At 37.9% G+C, this 22493-nt stretch overlaps 1 protein-coding gene across 1 annotated transcript; it reads right to left on the bottom strand.

Moving 5' to 3' along the window:
* Positions 1–18763: 18763 nt before the first annotated feature.
* LOC145004491 (putative cinnamyl alcohol dehydrogenase 1) lies at positions 18764–20831 on the bottom strand. The gene is made up of 5 exons (XM_078963422.1): positions 20652–20831; positions 20449–20562; positions 19946–20173; positions 19411–19850; positions 18764–19147 (listed from the first exon to the last, which is right to left on the bottom strand). The coding sequence occupies exons 1-5, from the start codon at positions 20738–20740 to the stop codon at positions 18942–18944; spliced, it is 1077 nt and encodes a 358-aa protein (XP_078819548.1). The 5' UTR covers positions 20741–20831; the 3' UTR covers positions 18764–18941.
* Between the last annotated feature and the right edge of the window lie 1662 nt (positions 20832–22493).

The following is a 22493-nucleotide window of genomic DNA, read 5'->3' as shown; positions in this document are numbered from 1 at the left end:
TTGGAGAATCAAATTTTCATATTTAGTCCAAATATATATAATACTTTTCATTTTAGTTTGACTGTCTTTGTCAAGTATCCTCACCAATTCGTCAACTAAGGGAAAATATGGTAACTTGTTCCCTTTGTCGTCACTGTACGTTTTAATGTGTATCTAGATTTTTAACAATTGATTTTTTTATTTTTATTATTTTATTGAACTGAGGCAGGTAAAATTTCATTTTCATTGTAATTAGTTGTTGACTTTGACCTAGCTTCGTTTATTTATCCTTTCCACTCTATGCATTTTCAAGTCAATTTGTGCATAAAATCAATGCTTAATTATAGTTTATTATAGTCATTTAACATGGTATGGATGAAAGTATATTGCCATAATTGATACTTTAGATTATGTAAAGTCTCAAAGATAGAAATTTTTTCTATATATATAGAAATCAGGTCTTAATAAGAAATATTTTACTTGTTGATGATGATTTATAAGAGTATGAAGAATATAGTAGAATGCTCTGGTGATGCAAGTGAAGACGATAGTTGTGGTGATATTCAATTAATCATCGTATCTATCTTCCATTGAGCATTATCTATCGAGTATTGATGAAACCATTTAGTCTCATGCAGATGCGTTACATGCTTTGCATGCACAACAAAAAGCCGGTGCCGTTACTGATGACTCACTCCTAACCAAGCCGTTACTGTTGATTTACTCATAACCAAGTTCAACCAATTCATGGACACTTCACTACAAGAATAACCCCCTTTGCTGATGATGCAATAATGACGACATGTTTCGTCAACCAATTCACGGACACTTCACTACAAAAATAATCCCCTTTCCTAAGCTATATTGACGACATGTTTCGTCAACCAATTCATGGACACATCACTACAAGAATAACCACATTTCCTAATGACACTTACAGTGACCACATGTGTCGTCGCTAAGAATTAGACTATACCTACGACATGTTATCGTTGACCAAACTAGCTATCCGACGTTATGTCGTCGCCATAGGTTAGACGGGAATAAATTTTTTTCATGGTTTTTTGACCAAACTAGCTATGCCAACGACATGTCATTGGTATAGGTCATAACTGAAAAAAATGATTTTGACGTATACCGACGGCATGTCGTCATTAAAGTTCATGGCTGAAGAAGGCATTATTTACTTTTCCCGACAAGTTGTTTCTATAGGTGGTGCCTTTACCGACGAATTCTTTATCGTTGGTACATGTCCCAACGATATGTTGTTGCCAAAGGTAACTAATAAATCTTTTTTTTTCTTGTCGAAAAGTAGTCCCGACGGGTCCTAGAGACTTGTCGTCTGTATATGGGGTATCTATCCCGATGAATTTTTCCACTTTTAGCAACATAGAAGTACATACGATATGTCGTCGGTATAGGCTATCGCGAAAACATGTCGCCAGCATAGGGACAAAGCAGTCATCGAGAAAGGGGGTTAATAGCTCAACAACAGAGAATATATGAACTTTTGAGATTGCATCTCTAGAACTCCCAAATCCCAAGATGTTAATATATGTCATGCTGCAATCAATGAATCAGTTATACCAGACGGGGAGGGGGAGGTTCCAGACCATGAAGAAGAGAGAGTGATCGAGTGGACTATTGAGTATATGTGTGACAACAGGAAAATTTTCATCACCGATCGCAGTTAGGTAAGAGTAGGAAAAGATTAAAGGTAATATCTTAAGCTTGTAGTGTTTGATTTATCCCATAATATAATAAAATATACTGTTACATTTTGTGTTAAATCATCTGTTAGGCTAAAAAATTAGTGTCCAAAAAGTTTTACCTACTTTCAAACGGTTTAGATACTTAGATCGTACTCGTCGATGTGATCTCAAAGATATAAAATTCGTAAAAATCTGACTCCGATTGAAGGAGTTATGGATTTAGTTAAAAGTAAAAATCAACCGTGTAATTAAAGTTATATACGTCAAAATGACATGAAGAGATCGGTTGAGTTTTTGCTAGTGTCGTCAAAAGGAAAGTTTTAGTATTCCTTGAGATAAAAACTTTAAGATAAAGAATATCAAAAATGGGATCCGCATGATAGAGATACGATTTTTGTCAAATCATTTAATTTTTCCCCTATTTGGCTTAAAAATAAAAATAAAACTAGCTAATGTAACCTAAAGGAAAGTTGTAGCACTAGTTGAGAACATTACATAGATATAAAATTGAGCTTAGATCGGAGCTCGCTCGAAAAAGTTATGATTTTTAAAAAAAAATCGTGCATGTAAGGGGTACGATTCTGCACGTCGCGCACCTGACACCGGATTTGAGTAGATTGCGAGTGACATGGTCGAGTGGGGGAGTAACACGTGGAAACTTCTTGTGTAGCCACGATGTTCATGCCCATCGCGCAAGGATCTTGCCCGACGTGCACCTCCAAAACTTGACTATAAATAGAGAGCAATGCCATTCCATTTCTACATACCTCTCTAGTCCCTCTCTCATTCTCTACCTCGAAGTTGCTGCTTCCTAGGTGGTTCCCCAAAGTCTCGAGCTCGATCCTACCCTACACGAGTGGTTTCAAACACCCAGGCTGAGTTGCATGGCCCCATTTTACTATTTTTAAGGTTTTCAAGGAGAGGGGGGATGCATGTTATATTTACACTGCTTTATAAAAATATATTTTGTAAATATATTAGTAGTTTTTATAAATGCATATAACTTTAGGATGAAATATAGATATCATGCCTAGATATAAGCTATGATATTATGCCTAGGAGTTATGATGCATAATACTTGTCTTCGTTGAATATGTGGCCATCCTTGCCGTGAGTCCTAGTTCTCCTAATTTTACCCAATCAATCCGAGGAGAAATAGCGAATTCTCTGTTATGTAACCACCCCAACTTGTTTGTAAAATTCGTTACCACACTTTCGGGCATGTTGACCAGAAGTTGATACAATGGGAAGACCATGGGAAGAAACAAAGATCAAACAATAGCAGAAAAATCACAGAAAAATTTATGTGAACCGAGCTCACCTCATGATCTGGTGTAGCACGTCGTGAGTTCATGAACATCAGGTAATTATTGGACCAAAGTTAGTCATCACGAGTCGAAAATTTTGCCAAGGGTTTTCGATAATGACATTCTAATGCTCAAAAATCATGCATGCAGTAGCTATTTCACTAAAAATTGACTTCAATTTCGGTATTTTCCATTATAAACCGACCCTACCCTAAAATGCATAAAATAAACAAAATTAAGAAGATTAGAGTGTAGTAATCTTACCGATCTTGAAAAATAAACATGAAATCGGGAGATATTAGAAGATATTCAGGCCAAAATCAAATGTGGAGATTGGTACTTTCGTTTGTCTGTATATTTAAAAGGTAGGATCAAATGTTAAAGGTTGTGTTTAAAATTGGTTCCCCCCATGTTTTTATAACTCACGTCGTGATCTTTAAAGTGATCGAATTTATTGGGGAAAATTACTTTACCACGTCGTGGTGTCGAGGTTTTTTTTTTTGACCAAAAATTCAACGTTTTTCTAAAAAAGTCCACCACTCTATAACTTTAACCCCACACTTAATTTTTACTTATATTTTTAAAAACAAAAAGATGACAATGATGTTCAATTACCCCTAAAACTTAAATAGACATGCTAAAACAAAATAAAATTCAAAAATGAAAAGAAAAATGCAAACCGAGCTCGGGTTGCCTCCCGATAAGCGCTTCTTTTTGTTAGAGTCATGAGCCGGACTCCATACCGCCTCACATTGAATTGTTTGGAGTTTCAATAACCAACTTCACCTTTTTTTCCTCCACCTTTTGCAAGGCGTGTTTCATACTTAACATTATTACTCCAAGTTACTCCAAAACATGCTACATACATATTTGTAAAACAATATTTTACATTGATAGTTTAATTACATAAGACTGATACAAACACTAAGTTTTAGTGTATTACATAACTACCCAGGAAATTATAATTTCATACATACATGATCACTAAATACAAAGTAATATTATTAACTATTCTAAATCTTCCAACAGTATGTGTCTATACTGGATGCTTATTACCTACAATAGTTCAACACTGAGAGGGATAAACGGTGACGCTTAGTGAGTTCAGTACAGATACAATATAACTTCATGTCATATGTATACCAATATGATAGAAGCAAAGAGGACAAAAGAACCACAAAGGCATATGTGAATCATATGACAAGCTTTCCATTTTAATAAATAAATTGATTAAAAGATTTACAATCAATGAGACATAACACTTTCAACTTGATATACATCAATAAAGCTTCAGCCCAAGTGGCACAGAAAATATAAAATTTATGATTATCACTTTGCTAGAATATACAGGCTTTCAGCCCTATGTCAATACCAGAAGTGATACGAGTCATGCTCTACATGGCCAAAGGCACAAAGCCGCTACCAGAAGTTATACGAGTCATGCTCTAGATGGCCAAAGACATAATACCAATACCAGAAGTGATACGAGACATGCTCTACATGGCCAAAGGCACATTGCCAATACCAGAAGTTAAACGAGACACGCTCTACATGGCCAAAGGTATAAAGCCATATTCAGGATAACATGGGAAAGCATATTACATATATAACACATAACATACAATTGTTTTTATATATTGAACTCACCGTGAAATAACCGGAGGTTAAAATGGTAATTTGAGTAGCACTTCGTTTCTATAAATAACTTTCTTCAATGAAAACCGGGAGCTTTATTGAAAATCGGGCCTTACGAGGGTTAAGTTTCAAACCAAAAAGATAAATTTCTGGGGTCTTCGGGCACTTCAGGACGTTCTTCGGGTGTTAGGTATTATCCCGGGGCTTCGGGGGATGTAAAATAGCTTGAAAGAAGGTTTAAGGTGAAAAAGTATGCAAAAATCCAACCAAAAACCTGGAGGGTTCGCACCTCCCTTTATATAGGGTGCGAGGTCTTCGGCCGAAGAGGGAAGGAGGAGGACATGTGTCAGACATGCAAGGAAAAGGGGGAGGGGCACGTGTCAGCAACGAGGGCGAAGCACGCGTCGGATGCGCAGGCGAGGTGGCTCGCTTCAGACCTTCGGACGTGCCACGAGTCGGACACGCGTCACGCATGTGAGGCTTGTACGTGCCCGTGTCCGAGCCTAGTATGCGAAGCTTCTCGGATTGTGTGCCCAAATCTTAAAAAATTCATAACTTTCGTATACGAGCTCCATTTTCGACGTCATTATATCCACGTGTAGGTGAGATTATAATCTACAATTTTCTTTTAGACTCCGTTGGCTAATTTTGATTTTATTTTTAATAGATCGGGACAAAAAAATCCGTTAAAAATTCATAACTTTTTCATCCGATGCCCGTTTTCATCTGTCTTTTTACCATTTTACTACTATTGATGAGACCTTCGATTCTCGTTTAAGTTGTGTCGGCTAAAAATCACTCGATCTTTATTTCGAGTTTTTAGTTGTATACTACTATACCGAATCTTATAAAAATCATAACTTCCTCATACGAAGTCAGATTTTGACGTTCTTTTTATGAAAGTTCTCAGTTTAATGAATACTACGACTTTCATTTAGATCATTAAAGCTAAAAAGTAGTTTATTGAAAACTCACTTTTTACGCTAAATAATGTTTTGTTGGTTTTGTCGCTGATCTTCGATTGATCATAACTTCTTCGTTATAACTCGGATTTCGATGAGGTTTTCGCCGAAATACATCTAACGAGATAATCTACAACTTTCAATACATTATTTGATTTATTTCAAACTTTATATTTTCATTAATTTAGATAGTTGACTTTTGACCGGAATTTCATAAGACTTCCAATACATTTCAAGTGATTCTAAACATAGTTTTACTTCAAATCTTGTACAAACTATCTTGTCAGAAATCAATGCTCAAAAACATATAATATTATTCATTTTAAGCTAACAAGCTTACAAAATACGATAATTAAACTAGGTTAATAACGTCTATGTTACACCTTTTCTTATACGCTTGCATTCTTCTAAGATATGCTTTTTTAGAATTTTCCTTTTTCACTTTAAAATCGTCTTCTTCGAGCTTCCGTTTCACTTCCTTATTTTCCACAACAATTTTAGGTTTCCCTTCTTCTTTTGGTAGCTCCTTAGGTTCTAAACCCACATTGTTCAAAGTTGGTTGTCTTACATCTCATGTAATCTTCTCTTCATCATCACTAGACCCACATTGTTCAAAGTTGGTTGTCTTACATCTCATGTAATCTTCTCTTCATCATCACTAGACACCAAATTGTCTTCACTCTTCTTACTAACAAGAGAACTTGGAGTTTTATATGCAAATACTTCAAAAACCATAGGAATTGATGTTATAGGCTTAGTACGATTGACTTGTTTAATTGCTTGAATTTCTTCTTCCATCAATTTCTCCAACTCTTCAAGCTCTTTTTCTTCATCCATATTGAATACTTCATTTTGAGCATAATCACTCTTGAATCCTTCTGCCACTCCAAAAGTCATTTCTTCATCTCCTACTCACAGTGTAAGTTTAGACTCACGAATGTCGACCAAGGCTCGTGCGACATTGAGTAAAGGGCGTCCAAGGATAATTGAGACATTTTTATCCTCTTACATGTCCAACACCACAAAGTCAATTGGAAAAATAAAATTTCCAATTTTCACCAAAATGTCCTCAACTATGCCTTGAGGAATAGTAACTGAATGATTTTCCATATGAATTTTCATTCGAGTAGCCTTTAATTCTCGAAGGTTTAGCTTATGATAGAACAATTAGGGCATCAAATTTATCCTTGCTCCAGAATCGACTAAAGCATATGTCTTCATATTATTTCCAAATTCACATGGAAGTGTAAGGTGTCCAAGATCTCCTATTTTTATTGGTATCCCTTCCATAATAACCTTAGGACTCTGCTCACTAAGGACAACCATGGAAGTCTTCTCTAGTTGTTGGCGTGTGTCGAGTAAGTCTTGCAAAAACTTGGCATATTTGGGCACTTGTGCCAAGGATTCAGTAAAATGAGTATTAATAAGAACACCCTTAACTTTCTTCATAAATTTCATATGCACTTGCTCTAGTGGATGAACTCTGGCTTGACGTGACATCCCCATTTTCACGGCCAGAAAAGTCCAATTTTGTTTATACTTTGTTTGAAAATCAGAGTAACATTTTAAATAAAAGTGTTGTGGAATTTGTTCCCATAATAATATATGATAAAGATTTATCAATGCATCTCCGTAGAAATGTATTTCATTAAAAACCTCGGGATGTCATGTTTGATACAGATCAAAAGTATAAACAATACAATATAAGCCTTACTACATTTATTCATATCTACATGCCTATATCCGTAATCTCTCAACCCAAACATCATATCTATGCGCGTGTGCCACTACCTGTAATACAAGAAACTGAGTAGGTCATGATTAGGAGCCTGGTGAGCATATAGGATTTTCAAGCCACAATAAATAAGTTTATTAATTTCATCAACCAACAATAACCCAATTACCCGTTCCTGTTATCCTCATATTATGCCCCTAAAACACCTATCATAAGGGACCTAGACAAAGGATCAAAATCGGGATGGACACTAATGCTAAGGGGATTCCTCATCAATAAATGTTCTTAAGGAAAACATGAGGGGGATGGAGTACACCAGTGAACTCATCGTTCACGAACACCTACAGAATCAACAAATGTTCTAGATGACAGAATCAACAACAACAACAACATTAGATGACAGAATCAACAACAACAACAACAACATCGAGGCCTCTCATCATTTTATCACACATCGTATATTACATCTACCCATGTTTTAAACCAACATTTTGTAGATATAAAATACATATATAGTTTAAACATATATAAAAATATTTCATCAACATAGACAACAAGTATTAAGACAATATGCACACATAGCATGTATTTTATATTAAATACTTCATATCTATGTGTAAGATGAAAGTAACTATGCACTCACCTGATAAGGTGGTGACTCGGCACTCAAACAACACTTCGTTACTCTTAAAACAATTTTCCCTTGACAAAACCTAGTATCATTACCACTAGAGTTTAGTCTATGGTTCGACGAGACTAATTAATAGTCTAGCCATTATTACTATTATATAAGCATTAAACAATACTCTTCACCCACTATGTACAGACAAGGGCCAGACATGGAACACCGGAGGGCATGATCATTTTGGCATAAAGCACTTCTGAAATCCAACAACCCAAGCGTCCCTCCAAACCAGATTCCACGTACCACGAGTGGTTAAAAAGATATTATAACGACACTTATATAACTCATAATAATAGCCGAAATATTCATTATAAGGTCCTAATAACATTACTATATTTAAATAAAAACTATATTTAAAATAGCGTAGGCGTATGTTACCTACGAAGGGGTTTGGCTAGAAGCCAGACTCTGCATGAGTAGATCTTTCGAGCCGAAATCTCTTCTTCTCGGAGCCGTCGAGCGCTTTGGGGCTTTCTTCTAGCGCTAGGGGAGTTTTCGGAGGTTTATAGAGAGTGTAGAGAGAAGAAAGAATGAGAAAGGTGTGAAATAAATGACGGTGGGAGAGGTTTAATTTATAGGGTAAAATATGATTAAACTTGGTGCCACATGTTACCATCTGGTGGCAAGACATGGGGAGAAAGCAATGGCCAAGATTGTGCCACGTCATCCATTTTCGCACAGCACACTTCCGAATTCTAAAATATGTAACTTTCACATACTAGCTCCGTTTTTAACGTTATTTATATCCACACACAGATAAAAAATAAGATCTACAACTTTCCTTTTGACTCTGTCGACTAATTCTCGACCGATCTTAAATTTAACAGTAGGAGGTGATTACACTGTTAAATGTCAAGATTTTAGAACTCGTTACTCGCTACCTGTTTAGCCGATTACCGACTAGCGGGTACTTGCGAGTACTCGGGAGTACTTGGGGAATACTCGGATTTGGTAATTCATGTAGAAATATTTTTAGTGAAATTATATATGTCAAAATCATAAGTTAAAACCATAAGCTAATTGAAATATATAACAAAATTAGATAAATGTGAATACACAAAAACTGAAAAACATATAATGGTCTCACTTCGTGAGTAATTACTGAAAATTTAAGATATATATGTAGTAATAATCACATGCGTGTGTTAAATAATAAATCATTAAGTATATTATACATATTAATCACCGAGTTGACCGAATTTTACAACATTGCTCAGTTCAGTAAGGGCCGATCAAGGAGTATTCGAGATTTTATAACTTGCCTCAGTAAGGGGCCCAATAGCGAGTACTCGGAGGAGTAATCGGCCAACTCGGCGAGTTTTACAACACTATTAAATGTACGTGTAAAATTCATAACTTTTACATATGGACTCCATTTTCATCTATCTTCTTTTCGTTGAGTTCATATTAATGAGATCTTCAATTCTCATTTAGGTCGCGTTGGCCAAAAACTGCTCGATCTAAAATTTGAGTTTCGGGTCGTGTAGTGTTATGTCAAATCTTAGAAAAAATATAACTTCCTCATACGAAGTAATATTTGGACGTTCTTTTTATGTACGCTCTCGGTTTAACATATAGTACAACTTTTATTTAGATCTCTAAGGCTAAAAATTCTTCTATCATAAATTCACTTTTTATGATTCCCGGTGCCATGCCGGTTTTGGCGTAAAAGTTCGACATGCCATAACTTCTTCGTTATAACTTGGATTTCGGCGTTCTTTATTTGTCCGGAATCCTTGTTTCAACCACTACAACTTTATGTATAGATATCGTGTTTATCTCACACTTTAATTTTGATACTTATTTTTATCCTTTATTTATTATACTTTTATAATTAAGTATAAAACACATAAATTCACACAATTCACATAATAATCTAATAATTCATTTTTACTATTTCAAAATGAGTTATATTGGTTAACCTAGATTATTACATCATCTACTAATGCTTAACCCAGAAACATGGGTGCTACACTCGAGAAGGAAATGGTAGCAGATGGCGAAAAGCTCGAGCATCAACAAGATTCTCCTGTTCAGACCTGGCCCACGCCGTGAGGATTGCATCGTCACGTCCTGAGGATGGTGAATCAATAACTTTTTTTTGTTTGATTTTCAGCTTCTTCGGTTGTGGTTCAGATTACTTTGGCTCTTATTCTAAGGCTTTTAAGAACTCAGAAATAGTGTCTTCGTCAGTATCAATGGACATGACTTATGTTTTTGGTTTGTTGTCGGGAATTTGTGGAGGTAATCATTTGTTAACAATGTAGTTAATTGACTAAGTTGAGCTTCACTATTTTGAATTGATGCTTGATGATTTCTAAGTAAAGCTTACTGATCTCTTATTAGGGCTTGCTGGTCTCTTATTTATGCATCGGTTTCATCATGATGTTTTTATGAAGCCTCCATATATCAAGTAAACATGGACTCAAAATCAACTTTCTTTTCAGGTTGTGGTTGCTCTTTTTGGTAGAAGTCTCAGCCTGTTTGCCTATATTTCTCTTCTTTTTGCTTTTTGTATTCATCGTATGACAACTATTCTTTCTTTGGCTTCCTCAAATTCTCATCGTAACGGTCTACACTTGAGTGAGGGGATTATCAATTGGATTTTATTTTGTGTTAACGTGGGGATTTTAGTTGGCCAGAAGCTAGATATTTTTCTGTGAGATTCAGCAGAGTGAGGGGAGTTTCCTCACCATGTTTAGTAGGTCTAAGGCACCAATTTTGGCCCATGATCAGTGATGCTATACTAGATTTCTTTGTGACTCTTGTATGTGTATGTGCTTATATGATTTGTATGTTGGGTGGGGCCCATTATGCGAGTTTGGGTGGGGCCCGTTATACTCGTTGGGTAAGGCCCGTTATGTGAGTTTAGGCGGGGCCCGTTATACTCATTGGGCGGGGTCCCTTGTGTATTTATTTATGTATGGTATGTGGTATTTTGGGGAACTCACTAAGCTTTGTGATTACGGTTTTCAGATTATGTTCAAGTACTTCAGGATCGAACGAGAAGAGCCCAGGATGATTTCATAACACACACCATCTTTTTTTGCACTTTAAGGATATCTCTGATAAGTTTTGATGTATTGACTTTTGGGGTTGTATGAAAATGTTTGGATCAAAGTTTTTAATATATCAAAAATGAAATTTTTGGGTCTTATTTTTGGTACGTTTCATACTCATACCACTACCAAGGCATGTATCCCCAAACAACGCAGTCACAATAGTCAAGACACACCAGTGTAAGAGATGAGCTCACACACTACGGGGCCAATGGAGTCAAGTTCACAACCAAACCAGGTGATCCATATATGCTCCACCCAATCACCATACATCCCACAAGTAACCATATACAAATACAGGTACCAATACGGGTATGACTAAGGGTACAACAGCCCATACCACGTACAACAAGTAATGGCCAACGGAGCATTCACCTACCCACACATGGACAACCCGGCCATGAACATCAGCTCGACATTCTACCAAGAGCTCTTACAGTATGAAATACCACATTCAGTCATGATCCCAAACATTCCAAAGTATGACGACACACCAAATCCTAATGAGCACATAGACACCTACGAATGGAGAATGACATCACTACGGATGGAAAAGAGGTTTACCTGCACCTACTTCCCGGTCACGCTGTTAGGAAATGCTAACAAATGGTTCAAGGCACTACATCTGGAAAGTATCTTCAGCTTTGAACAATTGAGGTATCTTTTCCTCAACAAATTTATGTGATTAAGGAAAATCAAAAGGAGATGCCAACTCCAATATGGCTTGCAAACAAAAAGAGGGGGAGTCATCCGATCATACTACAATCGATTTACCCTCACAACTCTGAGCGTCCTCGATCATAAGGAGTTTCTAGTCACATGCACTTTCGCCCCGAGGTTAATCCCAAGCCAATTGTCAAGGAAAATGAAAGGAACAATGCGAAAATCTAGGGATGAACTAAAGTATAGGGTTGAAAAATAGCTTAGGAAAATCGAGGGAGAAGAGCCCAAAGAAGCCAATCTAAAAGTTGTAGCGAATGCATACCTCAAACAAGAATCAGATAACTCCCATAGTCACAAGGGCACGATTGAAGTCACAACAAGCATAACACAAATTCAAGACAGTCATCCTGCAGGTTCTACCCATTCGTCAAGGACGAGCCCAAGAGCCACAAGGTGGAATTACATGTTGTGGAAAAAACCCCTCAGCGGGTAGAAAAAGAAAAAGGGAAGTATTGCGAATACCACAAGAGAAAAACCCACGGCACCGGGGAATGTACAATCCTCAAAAGAGAAGTAGTGGACAAGAAATTGAATGGAGACATCACGAAGATCGCGAAGACCCTACGATCCAAATTCGAAGCCGAACAAAAAGATTGACGAGCTTGGGAGGAACCGAATAAACAACTAGTCAAGAAGGAAGAGATATTCACAACCGCAAAGCCGTAGAACATAGCCAGACACTGATCGGAAAACAATAACATTGGTGCCCTACCTGGAGACAGTCTGAACATAAGTTTCTCACCGGGAGACCCACGAGCGCTCACATCCAACAATATTAGATCCAATCATAATCTCTGCCTACATCCAACAACATCATATCTGGCAAGCCTTGGTCGATGGTGGTAGCAACATCGACGTCCTCTACGAGCACTATTTTGAATCACTCCCAACATCCTGGAAAAAGAATATAAAACCACCAATCCGGGCCCCACTCATCGGCTTTACAAGACATAAGTTGTGGCCGCTCAGGACCATATGCCTCCCATTGACAATACCCAACCATGATGGGAACGAAAAGGTAACAAGGATAATCGAATTCTCAGTAGTAAAACATAAGTCCAACGACGATATGATCCTTGGGCAGCCAGGTCTTTTTCGGCTCCAAGCCATCCCATCAACAATACATGGTACTGTAAAATTTAGGACAACAAAAGGCTGGACAACAGTGACCGCCCTCAACCCACGGGCAAAGCAACAACGAGGGATCGCCGCCTAGGCTACCGTGCCCATTCCAAGAAGGCGGCGCACAACAATAATCGCCAACCAGATCTAGGGCAGGGGGAAAAGTCACCATCCCCACACAAACAACCCAGGGGGAGAAGGGCGCGATAGCAACAATATTACCATGCCAGAAATATTGAGCATAGTCAGCATGAACACTAAGCGATGTTGGATACCATTAAGCCTGCCAACATGCTATCAAACAACGAAGGAACATAGTGCTGAAAAGAGGAAACAACAGGGCATACATGCAAAGTCTCGCAACTCGACCATAAATGCAAAGAGGAACTCGGTAAATGCGGAGCAGCAAGGGTAGGTATCTACCAAAGAAAGGAAGATGTTGACAAGAGACCCACCACAACCGTAAGGGTTCACAACTGGAAAAGGCTTCCTTCAGGATGACATCTAGTTGGGAACTCACAAACAACAGAGGGAATATCGAACCACAAAGGAGCCAAAGGGTCATAATAACACAAACACGCACGTCGAACAAGACGAACTCATCCCTGGATGATAACTAGGAAACCATAACCAGGGAGTGGAGAAAATTGAATATAGTCATCCGAAAGACAGCCAACCCAAAAACAACCAATCATGATCCGCACGCGAGTACGAACGTTGAAGAGCACATGGACACGATTCGCCGAAGGACACAAACTAAGAAAGACCCACACCAAAAATCTTAGAACATGGGAGTGGGTAACCCATGGAAAGGGCCAAGTGATCAAACTCCTAATGGATAATCACGCCCCAAAAAGCCAGCCCAGGCGCTAGGCCTAGAATATCATCAACTATCCCACCCCTGATGCCTATCTAATGATATAGATGTCTCTAAGACACTAGAAAATATATAATGAAAATGTACGATTTGAAACACACACATATTAACATGAATTCATACAAATGGAAAACACAAACAGACTGATCATCCGCGCCACTTACATGAAACCATTACAAAAAAACACAATCATAGGCCTCAAAGGCTCACAAACCTTTCCCTATTAAAATCATGTTTTGGCTAAGGACAGTGAGAATTAGGATGTGGGATAGCTAGAGGCTATGAATGATCATAACCTTTGCCTCATAACAACATAATATCTAAGCATCGAAGCTCCGGGATGACAATCCTGAACGACTTAGATAATTAAACTCGGAAATAAGGGCCCCATGAGCATAAAACTCCAAATAAAAGTCTAAAAGGAAAAAGAACTCAATCCTGGGAAGATAAATAAAGGGCAGTAACCAAAACGGCTAACCCTCGCTTAACATAGAAAATTATCTGCCAATATCTCACCTAATACAAACTAATAGGAGCAACAACATAAAATTGCATTCCTGGGACTGACCATGGTATAGGAAAGAACTCAATCCTGGGTAGCCAACATAAACCCCCTAGGAATCAAGACGAATAAACCACAAGAAACGTATAAAGCTATGTTTCTTCAGAACATAAAACAAGTTGTCCACCGGATAGATCTCGGGCTTAGAAAAGAGCTACGCAGGACCATTCGAAAAATGAATAACAAACATTGTTAAAGTTGTTCACCAAACAAAAACCATTCAAAAGAAAATATTGTTTGAGTTTCACCAACCAAAGGCAATCCACACATAACAAGGGAGATAGAAGAAATCACATAGCGAGGGAAGAGGGGGGGGGGGTCTGGTCTCATAAGAACTTCTTTCAGGACATTCTCCTTAAACATCAGGGTCACTAGACAGCAGACGAAAACCTTCCATGTCAAGCTCGCCTAGGTGGAGCTAGGAGGCGAAATATACCTCCAAGAAAGATTTCACATCAGCGTGCATGGCTTGGGAATATTTTAGAAGGGCACTCGACTTGCCAGGTATAAACTTCCTGGTAGTAACCTGCTTCGTGATTACCTGCTTGCCACCCTCTACCCCAGTTTCCATACACGTAGCCTTCATTTTCTTAACCCCAAGTGTGAACTCGGAGCTCTCAATCAATTTATCCACAACCCAAACAATCCCATTCTTTAGGATCCAAGACAAATCTGCCTCCACATTCTCCCTCTTTGCCCTCTCCGTCTCTAGCTGACTATGACACTCCTCAATGCGACCCTTTAATACCCCTTTTTCCTCAACCAACGCCTCCACACGTTGGGACAAACGCCCCATGGATTCATCCAGTCTTGCAACCTACTCCTCTAAAGAGGGCTTCTCCCCGGACTAAATATCATAATGGCAATCAAACGCATGCTTTTCCCCCTCTAACTCTAGTAACCTCGCCCTAAATTCATCCAGCTCAGCCTAATCAAATCAAGCTTATCGGAACTCGAAGTTCTCTGACGAAGGCGACAAGCAATTGCCACCATGTGTGATCCAACTTCAACAGCTACATATAAAAGACTATTTGAAAGATATGAGTAAGAAAGAATCTCCAAAGCCTCAATGGTGGCAGGGGAAAAGCATGGAAACCCTAGTCATACGCCACCACGTACTGCGTATGGTGGGATTCTCGGGTGATCCCCCATTATGACACATATATGGTTGGTGCTACTGGAGGAACAAAAAAAGGATCCCAGTAGTACCCTCCCCAGTAAGAAGCAGGACTGGTGAGTTGGAGCATCTTTGTGAGCAACGCCTGGGTTAAGACTAAAAACACTTTCACCAAAAGCAATAGGTTCCACTAGCTCTTCTTTGGTTTCACGGGGCAGTTCCATCGCCCCTTCATTCACCCCCTCTGGCAGTTTCGAAGTGTTATCATCGGGGATGTCCACTACCATGGTGGACTCCCCCAAAAGTAAGTCCACATCCCGCCTCTTGAAGAGGCGTCAACCAGAGGAGCTAGTCCCGATAAATTCTGCATGCGGCGAATCCAACAAGTAAAGTCATCACTTGGAGGCCCTGCAAGTATTTTGTCTTACCGGCCCCGTCGAGGCCTCTTCCTCTGTGTCAGAAGGCAAGGGGTCTTCCCGAGAAATACCACCGACTAAAGTATCGACCAGCATCGGGTCAGCTCAAGGATCAGGCATTGAACCCGAAGTAGTGATCGTCCCAGAGAGGGCCAATGCATGGTCGATGATAACTGGCGGCGGAAGCACTTCCACCAACGACACCTCCCGTTGAAGGCATGCACCCTGAAAACGACCCCTTAAAACCATCTCAAATGCAATGATCATTTCACGACCTAACAACAAAACAAGAAGATCAAGAACACAAAAAAGAGAAAAAAAGGGGGGGGGGGATGCTACACTACGAAACACAAATGCAACCGAAGAAAAGCAAAACAAAAGGGAGGAAGGGAAAAGTGTTTACCATCCTTCACAACGAAAAGTTAAGGTATCAATCATCGAGACCTACAAGTTGCACTCATATCCATAGTGGCCAACACACGGTCCTCCCAGTCGTCCACGTTGAAAGAGATGCTCTTCAGAGCATTGGCAACCAACTCTCTAGCCCGCTAAAGAGTAGGAATCTGATCAGAAAAGTTGGATTTTCATGGATAACCATAACTGACTAAATCCTGATTCACCCAGAGCCACCTGTCCTGCTAATTCTTCTTTGGCATCTTTTGGTTCACGATGAAATCATGAACACCTCTGCATTGAGAAAACCTGTGAATACCAGATTGAGTCGATGAATTGAAGAAGTACTTGAAAGCCTATAGTTGGGGAAGCATATCTAGAGCCCGCTATGCCATCTCAAAGCCAACTATCTTTTTAACAACGTTAGGGATAAGGTCGTCGACAACGAAACCGTAGTGACGCATAATCTTGTCAAAAAAATTCGGTCGTTGGCAACCGGAGCCTTGCCTCGAAGATGGGAATAGGAACTCCGACCTCACCCTCTGGTGGTCGGGAGATGATAGCTCCCCTGTGTGGAAAATCGACCCCATGATCATGTAGGACCCCGAATTGCTCCTGTAGCCCCGAAAACTCTTTGGAAGATGGAGCGGCACCCCGTGTTCAGAGATGTCATGGTTTGGTAACCGAGGGGAAAAGAAAACGAAGAAGAAGAAATACGAAAGGAACAGAAAGAAAGAAGTAATATTGTTAGAAAGAAGAAGCAAAGGTAAAAGGAAATCAAATCGGATAAGGAAGGTTTTAAATGTAGGCGGGAAATCCGAACAATTACAATGATAAAACCGCCGACTCAGACGATTATGTCACGTCAACAGGTAGCAAAAACCACCATTGATGAACACGTGTCCATGCATAAGGCTAAAAGGACCCCACTAGCCCGAGCAAACACTGACACCCACTAGCCTAGGGGACTTACTGATGTATCTCACCCTGAGTAACATAAAAGGATAACGGATCCGTCAACTCAGGAACAACTCATCAAAAACCCACTACTTGACAAGAGTCGGGAGCAAACCATATTCTATAAGACCCCGCGTTCTAGCACCGACGATCTGGCCTCGGGATTGACCCCTTTTTAAGAGAGAAACTTTTGTTCCAAATAAGACAAAGGAGTACCAGTTGCCCTAGGGCGATAGGTGTAGTGTTCGGTGATCTGCCAACTCGTAGTTCTGCACCAATATCAAATAGCCACCCACAGGGCACGATCTACCAATCGAAGGCCGCCTCGTCCTGCCATGTCTGGAAAAGTAGAAGATACTGTCGGGGATCTGGTCCCTTGACCACATGTATAAAAAGGTCCATTCTCCCCCAAGAGAAGAGATCGACTCTGAAATCCCAGTCTTATACTCTTTATATAATACCATTTCTCAAAGGAATTCACTAACTTGACCGTCGAAGCTTCGTTCCGGGATCACCTCCCGAACGATGTCTAACAATCTTATTTTCTTTGTTGTGATTCTCAAGCTTATCTTTTTCACCCCTCAAGGAGATGGAGTTAAGTCAGAGACATATCACAACAACAAGTTTCTCCGGTTGATCCTCTTTTGAATCCATCTTGTGTAATTGCCCTAATCGTTGGAATACAAACTTACGTTTCTTACCTTGAACCGTAGTCCAATCGTCTTCTTTCATTGAATGAGGAAAAAAAAGGTCAAGAAGAATCTTCGCTAGCATCTGATCCCTTAATCATAAACTTAACACATTTAGTTTTCGTTTCGTATCATGTTTATCAATTTACTTAAACATATTGAAATCTTTTACTCAAACTCATTTATTCCATATCAAGTTTATATTGACTTAATGTTTCATATCAGTTTTTGCAACCTTTGATTACAACATTATCAGTATCGGCCAATACAACGACCTCTTGCAAAGTCCACTATAGCATTAATTAGAAATTTTAGTTGAAACATCCTATTCTAAAAATAACTCATATTTAATATGTACTTCTTCATCCTTTCTATTATTTTCTTATATATTTAGGATTTTGACACTTGTCATATTTAATAAATTAATATATTTTTAGTATATTTGCCATATTTAAAAATAAGAGGAAAATTAATACCAAGAAAAAGTAGAAAAATATTTAATTATTTCAGATAAATTAAATATTGCAACCGAGAAATATTGGTAACTACATTAGTCTATTAAAGTAATTTTAAAATAAAATATGTGGAATCAAGAAAAATCAGTAAGAGAGGTTTTAATATTCGAAATGAAAAAGCATCCTAGAATAAATCTTCATATAATTTATCTTTTGTTTTTTTGGCTGCTAAATATGTTACACCATCATGATGTCATTTTATTATCATACGTACAAACAATTTAATATATTTCTTTATTTAATATTTATTAGGCTTAGGATATTCCATGATTGCATGTCCATATTAGGTGGACAAAACACATTATCAAACACGCCAACTCACCAAAAGCATCTCATATCATTAAAGTTTATATTATTTCAACCATCAATAAAATTCTTATATTTCTAAAGTTACATCAAACACAATTGAAAATTACAACATTGTCACACTCATTTGTCAACCGAATACAAGAATAAAAGTGTTTGTTTTCGTATTTAATTTTATATCCCCATTCATTCATTCATCTTCAAGTTTGCTGCCGGCCACATCCACAACAAACCGATATCTAACATCATTCTTGACCAATCTATCCATTGCAGTATTGACATAGTCCATCTTCACAACTTCAATTGTGGATCTCACTCCTTTCTCCTTGCAAAATTCGAGCATCTCTTGTGTCTCCTTCATGCTACCAATAAAGGTTCCCGTAATCGTTTTCCTCCCTTTTAAAAGACACAATATCAAAAGTTAGATCAAGTTACTCCTAACATATAAAGAGACAAACTAGACATTGTTCACTTAACATGGTACAACCCTAGATATGCTAAGTCCGATTCTGATATCTTGTTAGATATGTGAAGTCAATATTTTCTTTTCAAAAGAGCTTTTATGGTCTAGAGAGATTACTTCGTTATATAAACAAATTCATGTGACTATGTCTAGTCGATATTATAAACAAACTTATATAAACACATAATGAACTAACCGAGCATGAGAAGAGGGGAGATAAATTGCAAAGGGACATTGATGACACCCATGATGATCAATTTGCCATCGAGTTTGAGCAAGGTGAGGCTTGGCTCGAGTGGGTGGTGTACGGGTACTGTGTCAATAATGTAATCAAATGAATCTGCTAGTTCTTGCATCCTTGTAATATCGGAGCTGATAAGGTAATCATCAGCTCCAAGGACATCGATGGCCTCTTCCTTCTTTTTGTCGGAAGAAGAGATCACAGTAACATGATGTCCCATCGCTTTGGCTATTAGAACACCCATGTGTCCTACCCCTCCAAGCCCAAGTATGCCTCCTTTTAGTCCACTCCCGGTCAATCCAAAGTGGTTCAATGGACTGTAAACAGTCACTCCGGCGCATAGTAGTGGCGCCACCTGCTCCGGTGACATTCCCTCCGGTATCTTAACCACAAACCTGTATTTATTTCAAAAGTATAATCATCAATCTCTAGTTATAAGTAATTTGTCATTATGAGAGAGAGAGAGAGAGAGAGGTTGATCGGAAATTACTTCTGGTGGACGACCATGGAGCCGGCGAAGCCACCTTGAGTGGGTTTGCCGTCACTGTAGACGTCGTTGTAGGACCATATCTTTTTGTTGCAGTATTGCTCAACATCCGCCTTGCAGGGGCGGCAGCTATCACAACTTCCGACGAGACACCCAACTCCGACGCAATCGCCGACCTTGAATTTGGTGACTTCCGGTCCCACCTCCACTACCTCACCTACTACTTCGTGTCTGTATCCACCAACATGAAAGCAAAACATTACCAAAAAAATATATTAAAATATTAACAACGTAACTTATCTCCATTCTTCGAGGTTGTAAACACATACACATCACTCAAAAAATCCAGATTTCCTTTTACTCAAATACGATATACATAAGATAACATAAACTCAATCTTCATCACCCATTAAGCTTTTGTAAATCATTTATCTCGTACTACATAACTGGAAATAACTTTTATTTTTTGTTTAGAACAAGAAAAGGGTGAAAACAAGAAGACTGACCCTGGAACCATGGGATAATTCGACATTCCGAGGTCATTTTTGATTTGATGAAGATCAGTATGGCAAACTCCGCAGCATATGACCTTTATCAACACGTCTTCTGCTCCTGTATTTCTGTCACATACATATATATTTTCAGTTATGTATATGTATACACACATGTATATATGAGTATATCGATATTTGTATGTAAAGGAAGGTACCGGAGAGTGAAGGTGTATGGAGAGAGAACGCCGGAAGGATCTCTGGCAGCCCATCCGGTTGTTTTCCTCTCTTCTTTCAAACTACCCATTTCAGATTCCGGTATCTCTTACACACAGAGATTCGGAGCGATGTATATTTGAGGTGAGAGAGAATGTATGTTTGAGATGGTAGGCACAAAGGCTTATATTATATACACACACACAATGCAGGGGCCCGGTGTACTACCGATTCTTCGTCTTAAAGTCAGCTCCATGTTTCTTTCAATAAGTTTCTTGATTTTATTTTATTTAGACACAATCACAATTAATCTTTTTATCTAACCCTTTTGCCCTTTAGTATACGAAAAAAAACAGTTTTACGTTTCTTTTTTTAATTAGTTTATTTAATTATTTTCTTAGCAAGGTTGTCTATTTGAAATGTACCGTCGTTGGAATAAATAAGAATAAAGTTGTCAAGATGGTATTTTATATATTAAATATATTATCGTTTTCTATTTTGTAAGATCATAATCACGGTAAAATTGAATTGGAATCGTAGAATTTTACAAAAAAACTTTTTAAAACACAAAAAATACATTTGCATCAATAAGTTAACCATAGTAACTATAAACTATAAATAGTTTAAAACATGATCTTCAATTCATTATTTAATGATAAAAATTCAAAAATGATTTTTTAGAATTCATCACAAAATTTGATGTACTTAGTTCAATAGAAAATATTATATATATTTCTAAAAAAAATAGTAACGATCTTATGGTCTGATCCTATGGTTCTATTCAGATCTTACCCAATAAAACGAATCACTTATGATCAAGACTGATTTACCCAAACGAGATTGTATAATCGTATAATCCTACAATCATGATCATCATTGATACTGAGTGTTATTATATTGATTTGCCTTGATAAAGAATTAAAGATTACATAAAAAAATGCAAACTTTTATGCTAAAAAACTACAACACAGCCTTCACTTAATCAAAACTAAAAGACTCTAAAAAGTACTGCCTCAGACTAGGTCAACCTCACAATTTTTTGAAGGTTGTGAAAATCGATCAGTAGTAGCTCGGCGGTCAACTGACGTTAAATTATTAGTCGGATTAGAGGATGATTAATCAGTGATCCTAAATTATTAATAAATTTATTTAAAAATTAATATATCCTAAAAAATAAGTATTTGAAAATTTTAGTATAATATTTTAAAATTTGAAAACTTAACAATTTGAAAATTTAAAATTTTGGTGTAATATTTGAAAATTAAAAATTTTGAATTTTTTAAAACTTTTCCGCGTATCACCGCCGAGGACCACCAAGGACCCCCAAACCCGAGTTTGACCAATTTCCGTCAAGCAGTCTAATCATAATCAATTCAAGGCCGCCAAATGATTAATCGTCTGTCAAGACCGATTTCTGCAACACTGCATTTTTTTCACACTTTGAATCAACGTCCCCCCCCCCCCACCCCCCCGGATTCAAATTTGTATATTCCTAAGTTGTCCCTGAAATATGAGAGCTTTATAAAAGGTAAAGCGTTTTTGAGAAGGTCAGCTAGTTGCTCTTATGTACCACTGTTTGCTATCAATTTGTGGATGAAGTGAAAAAACATGTGTATGATGCTATATATCTGACTTATATACCTAATAATGCAATGATGTCTTGCTTCTTGAAGCTCTATATAATCATTTTTGAACCAATTTTGAACATGTTAGTTGATATACTTCTTCGACCATTTGTACATCTTGCCCTGTTTGAAAAACTAGCTAATTTAACCTTTTTCTTTCATGTGTATAACAAAGTCCTAAATCCATCATTCCAACCATGTACTTCAAAAATTCTCTTT

This window comes from Lactuca saligna, chromosome 7 (assembly GCF_052625555.1).
Source record: "Lactuca saligna cultivar CGN05327 chromosome 7, ASM5262555v1, whole genome shotgun sequence".
Lineage (NCBI taxonomy): Eukaryota > Viridiplantae > Streptophyta > Magnoliopsida > Asterales > Asteraceae > Lactuca > Lactuca saligna.
Note: the sequence above shows the minus strand (reverse complement) of the source record. Positions and strands in the feature narration are given on the sequence as shown.

Excerpts from the sequence above, each read along its gene's own strand:
- LOC145004491 (XM_078963422.1), bottom strand. The coding sequence starts at position 20,740 with ATGGGTAGTTTGAAAGAAGAGAGGAAAACAACCGGATGGGCTGCCAGA. Across the intron at positions 20,563-20,651 it reads CCATACACCTTCACTCTCCG|AAATACAGGAGCAGAAGACG; the intron begins GTACCTTCCTTT and ends TGTATGTGACAG. Across the intron at positions 19,148-19,410 it reads CTCCCCTCTTCTCATGCTCG|GGAGGAAAACGATTACGGGA; the intron begins GTTAGTTCATTA and ends GTCTTTTAAAAG.